This window comes from Musa acuminata, chromosome BXJ3-9 (assembly GCF_036884655.1).
Source record: "Musa acuminata AAA Group cultivar baxijiao chromosome BXJ3-9, Cavendish_Baxijiao_AAA, whole genome shotgun sequence".
In the NCBI taxonomy this organism is placed as follows: Eukaryota; Viridiplantae; Streptophyta; class Magnoliopsida; order Zingiberales; family Musaceae; genus Musa; species Musa acuminata.
Genome location: NC_088357.1, coordinates 1,808,285 through 1,813,379, shown reverse-complemented (window position 1 = coordinate 1,813,379; position 5,095 = coordinate 1,808,285). Strand labels below are relative to the sequence as shown.

General features: G+C 36.8%; 1 protein-coding gene across 1 annotated transcript; it reads left to right on the top strand.

Moving 5' to 3' along the window:
* The first annotated feature begins 667 nt into the window (after window positions 1-667).
* LOC135648888 (small ribosomal subunit protein uS11y-like) lies at window positions 668-4,861 on the top strand. Its single transcript, XM_065166894.1, has 6 exons — window positions 668-756; window positions 1,084-1,206; window positions 1,292-1,337; window positions 2,568-2,653; window positions 2,743-2,872; window positions 4,597-4,861. The coding sequence occupies exons 1-6, from the start codon at window positions 754-756 to the stop codon at window positions 4,662-4,664; spliced, it is 456 nt and encodes a 151-aa protein (XP_065022966.1). The 5' UTR covers window positions 668-753; the 3' UTR covers window positions 4,665-4,861.
* The last annotated feature ends 234 nt before the right edge of the window (window positions 4,862-5,095 follow it).

The following is a 5,095-nucleotide window of genomic DNA, read 5'->3' as shown; positions in this document are numbered from 1 at the left end:
ACCCTTAATCATATAAAAAGATTATTTTACTCCTACTTCGTTACTCTATGCCTCTGCACTGCATCGCCCCTAATTGTCTTGCCCTCACGTGTGAAAGGAGAGGGGGTGTTATAGCGACAATCGTCACACGAGCAAGAGCACAAGGAACAATGATGGCCCTCGCATGAGCAGGGCAGGTGGTACAAGGTGGCGACGACCCTCGCGTGAGTAGGGCAGGTGGTGCAAAAAGTGGTACCAGGTGGCGACATAGTAGACGTGGAGGCAGATCCAGACCGAGGTAAAAATAAATCATTAATAAAAAATATTCTATGATAATTTTTAAAACTGGGACACTGGAAATTTATCAAATATACAAGGCTTTTTTTCAAAAAATCATCCAAGTAGTTAAATATTTTGTAATTCTATATATTTTTAGCTCAAACCAACTTATATTAACTATATATATTTTAGACCAAAATATTGTCTGGAGTGTTATACACGGAATATGTAAACATCTTCATGTGCATTTTTTCTTAATGAAATTAACAGACGAATATAAATTACGCGTCGTTTAAATGAAATCATGAGATCAATTAAACTGCTAAAGCCCATCCAAAATTAAGTCCAACGGCCCATCGATGGGGGTATTATAGTAATTCGGGGCACCACGAGCCGCTGGGAGCGCTATAAAATGCGGTGGCGAGTTAGGGTTTTCGTCTCTCGTTCTCCGTACTTCTCGCCGTCGCCCTCACCCTCGCCTACCGTGCTTCAACCATGGTAAGCGATCCGAGTTGTGGCCTTGCTCCAGTTCTTCCAGAGATCGCAACTTGTTTTATCTTGCTCTTTTCTCTTTGAATGAAGTGCAGGTTCTAGTTCTTGTTTCTCCAGCTTTGTTTTTGACCTGTTTTGATGGTTGCATCGTGTCATTGGATCTTGTATATGTTACAATGTTTCATCTTTAGACTATGGATTATTGTTTTTGATGGATAATTGTGCATTTGTGCTGACATTTAGACGTGTTTATGCATATAAGAACTTGTATGCTCTGTTCTGCTCTGATCTAATTTTAGATTCAGCTGGTTAATTGAGTTTATGGATCTGCAGTCCGGAAGAAAGAAGACTAGGGAGCCCAAAGAAGACAATGTGACGCTTGGGCCAGCCGTACGGGAAGGGGAGCAAGTGTTTGGTGTTGCTCACATCTTTGCGTCGTTCAATGATACTTTCATTGTAAGATACAATTGGTTTCTTTTTCTATAGAATGCATATGATTTCTTGTGCGTCAATAACTTGTTATTTTTTGTTTGACCTGCAGCATGTTACAGATTTGTCTGGGAGGGAAACACTCGTTCGTATTACAGGTTTCTTCTAAATTCCTGTAATTCTGTGCATGGGATTAGATCATATGAAGCTTTCTCCCGCATCATTATATTAGCAATTTGGCTTGATTTTTTTGGTAGCATGACTATCTCGTGCTGTGTAATCTAAATGGATTGTTGTTTTAGGTTTAGCTGTGGCATGTGGTACACCTAAAAACCATCGTGATAAAATTAAGAGTTGTTTTGGATACATTATGTAAGATGGGCAGTCGTAAATATGAAGTGATAATTGAATAGTCATGGATACTTGTTTTGCGATTAAATTTTGTTGGAAAACTAATATCAGACTTCTTTCATATGCTTGGCATGCACCAGTCCATTTGAATACTTGAATTTTATCTCTGCATTTGTTCATGCAATTTGATGTATGTGCTTGATATCCTACGCGTGGCCCTTAAGATCGCCTTCCTTTTACTTTATGGAAGCGTTTCGAGTCATAGCCACGCCATATCAATGTTGTGGTTGCAAGGAGTTTTTCCTTGGGACCTGTTCTTACTCCATTCAAATTTCGGGCCCACTTTTAATTGGCATTTGATATTTCTCAATCACTCTGTAGTTGAGCAGCATTACTTTTGCTGCTCATCTATTGTGATTCAGTGAAGATCTCTTGCTAATGATCTTATGAAGTGCCTGTATCTTGGGAGAGGAATACATTCTGATTGAAATTGAATCTTTCTGATGTAGCATAACCAAGAAATGTGTCTCTTGTCAAAGTTCATTTATGATTCTTTTAATAATTCAGCAGTTCACTGAAGGAACTCCTATTTAGATGATTTTATGGGTAATTTAGCAGTTCACGGGAGGACCTCCTATTTAGAAAAGGATCTTCAATTGTTTTCTTTTGGGAGGCTTATACAGTAACAATGTGTAGAGTGCAACGGATACTTTGAACAATTCGTGACCATGATAACATTAAACATTGTGCATAAAATATTTTCTGAATCTGTAACCGTGTGTAGAATGTAATGGGTACAGTGAACAATGCTTGACCATGATATAGCAAATATGGCTTAATTAATACTGTCTCTGGTGATCGCCAATCTTGGATATCCTATTGTAGAACATTTTCTTCTACTGACATGCATGGACACATCTGATAGGTCTCTAATATTCTTCCTGCTTCCCCCTTTCTCTCTTCTTATTTCTGATTGTGTAATATTTTATTTTTATTGGATAAAAGGTTCTATAAGACTGATGTTTTGGTGCTTGCAGGTGGTATGAAGGTCAAAGCTGACAGGGATGAATCATCTCCATATGCAGCCATGCTTGCAGCACAAGATGTTGCACAGAGATGCAAGGTCTTCCATTTAGCCACTTTAATTTCTGATTTTTTGATATCTCAATAGCTGTGTGTTGATATATCTTTTGTTATCCGTAACTTCCATAGGAATTGGGGATTACTGCTTTGCACATTAAGTTGCGGGCTACTGGTGGGAATAAGACAAAAACGCCTGGTCCTGGTGCTCAGTCTGCTCTCAGGGCACTTGCTCGCTCTGGAATGAAAATTGGGCGTATTGGTAAGTCTTATTTTACTGTTTAAAACTGTCTCTGTTTCCTGTTGTGTGCCACAATTGTTATATCAACTGGTTTGGCATTTCTTGTTATGTAAGATGTTTGCTGTTTCTAAAGACATATTTATAGCCTCAGTATTAGTTGTGCCAATATTGATTTGGCAGTTTGTTGTTTACAATCTATGTGATGCTTGCAGTTGTGTAGGAAAATTCTATGTAACTGTGCAAATGAGTAAATGAATTTAATGCTTGAGATGCCATTGTCATCATTTTTGGGGGGTTCCTCTGATTTGGGCTTTTGTAAATTATGTAGTGGCTATGAGTGTCGAGTAGTTTTGATTTTTGTGATCCGTGACTGTTGAAGGGTCTTCATAATCCTTTTCATACATGGGCAAAACTGTTGCTGTCGACCTTGCCTCAGTAATTTGTATAACTATGTATTATGACTTTAGATTTCATCCGGAAACTTGGGACTGATTATGATTCTATTCAAGACATGTTATTGTTTGAATTGATTTTTTGGACTGTTACGTGTCACTAGATGAGTAGATGGAACTGCAGTGAACAATTTACAATTAACATATTGGATTAGCATAAAGTCATAGACTCTTATCAGCTAATATTTTTGCTTTCACATGTACTTGTGTTTGTTCTGAAACCTTAATTGGTTCTTGATGTATGCCTTCTAATATTATGCAAGAAATTCTTTTGCACCTTAAAAAATTAAATTTGCAACTTATCAGAAGTAATTTTAGTGGGTTTCACTTTTCATTGTGTATTCCTGAATTGGGAGATACTTTTCTATATGTTGGTAGTTAAGTGTGAATTATTATTGGTACAAAAACATGATTTTAAAAAGGGTATGTACGACAAATATTGCTGATGTGGTATACACTCAGAAATCTTATTATTGTGGTATCATTTTTTTCAAACTACTTGTTGGTGTTACGTAAATATAGTCTATGTTAGCCATGTATGTGGTACAAATGCATATATTGCCAGATCTCTTTCACTATTTGCATCCTCTGTGTGGCACTGCCATAATGGGAAATCTATTAGCTCATGTGTTTCACATATCATGAAAATGCAAGCACCTCCAATGTATGTTTTTTCTTATTTCTCTTTCTACTATTTCTAATCTTTAGTGGTTTGGTAGATGTGATATTCATTACTTGAACATGTTCCATTTCTTTTATATTATCACTAAAATCATTTATTAAATTTGAGAGCCATTGCATAAATATTTAATTTGGATGTAGAATATAATTTCAACGGACAAGTCACGCTGATTTGGATGTTCAAATTTGTCAGATTGATTTACCTGAAGTTATTTAATTGTCAGAAAATGCTTCTGCATACTTGGTGGGTAAACCCTTATTGGTATGCCATAAACATCACTACACACTGTTACTATGTTGTATATGTTGGAAATCTTCCTTCAAGGTCTTCCATATAAACTACACCATGCTGATTCTGCTGGTGCCTAATTAACTAAAGTGAAAGTGTTGGTCCGGCATACCAAAGTATGCCGGAGTAACATGGATTAACTCTTGATAAAGAAATGCTTTGTGTATGAAATCAGCGAAGTTCCATCTTTGCACACTGCATATATACACCTCTCCGGGGTAGCATATCATTTGTCAGAGGGCCATAACAAGCTCTTTTCTTGATGATTGTTGCTACTTGCAAGTCTTTACTATTCTAAAGTGAGTTTGTTCTCTCGGTTGCAGAGGATGTAACTCCGATTCCAACAGACAGCACCCGCAGAAAGGGTGGAAGAAGAGGAAGGAGACTGTAGTTCATCAACTTCATCTGCATCAAGTTCATTCCCAGTGGTTTTGGGACGTAGTTTGGTCGTTATAAACAGTTATGTAGCTTTGAATGGTGAATTGCTTTATCTGTCATTTTGCTGAAAAATAACTTATGAATGTGCTTTGCTACTTTTGAGGTGAACATTCAGCTTTTATATGATGAAAGCTACAGGAATTGCTTTGATGCTGTGATTTCCATCAATTTTATGGTATTTCATTTCACAGTTAACTTTAGTTGGTATTAAGCAAATCCTCATCTTCGAATCATTGATCATATGATCCATTATCCTGTATTTCCAACCTCCAATCACGTTAGTTGAGTTTACCTTTTACATTTTTGTCTCTTCCCATCTTTGATTTGGTTTTATATGAAATCTAAGATTCGACAATAATTGATTTCAATATGCAGCGAGTGATA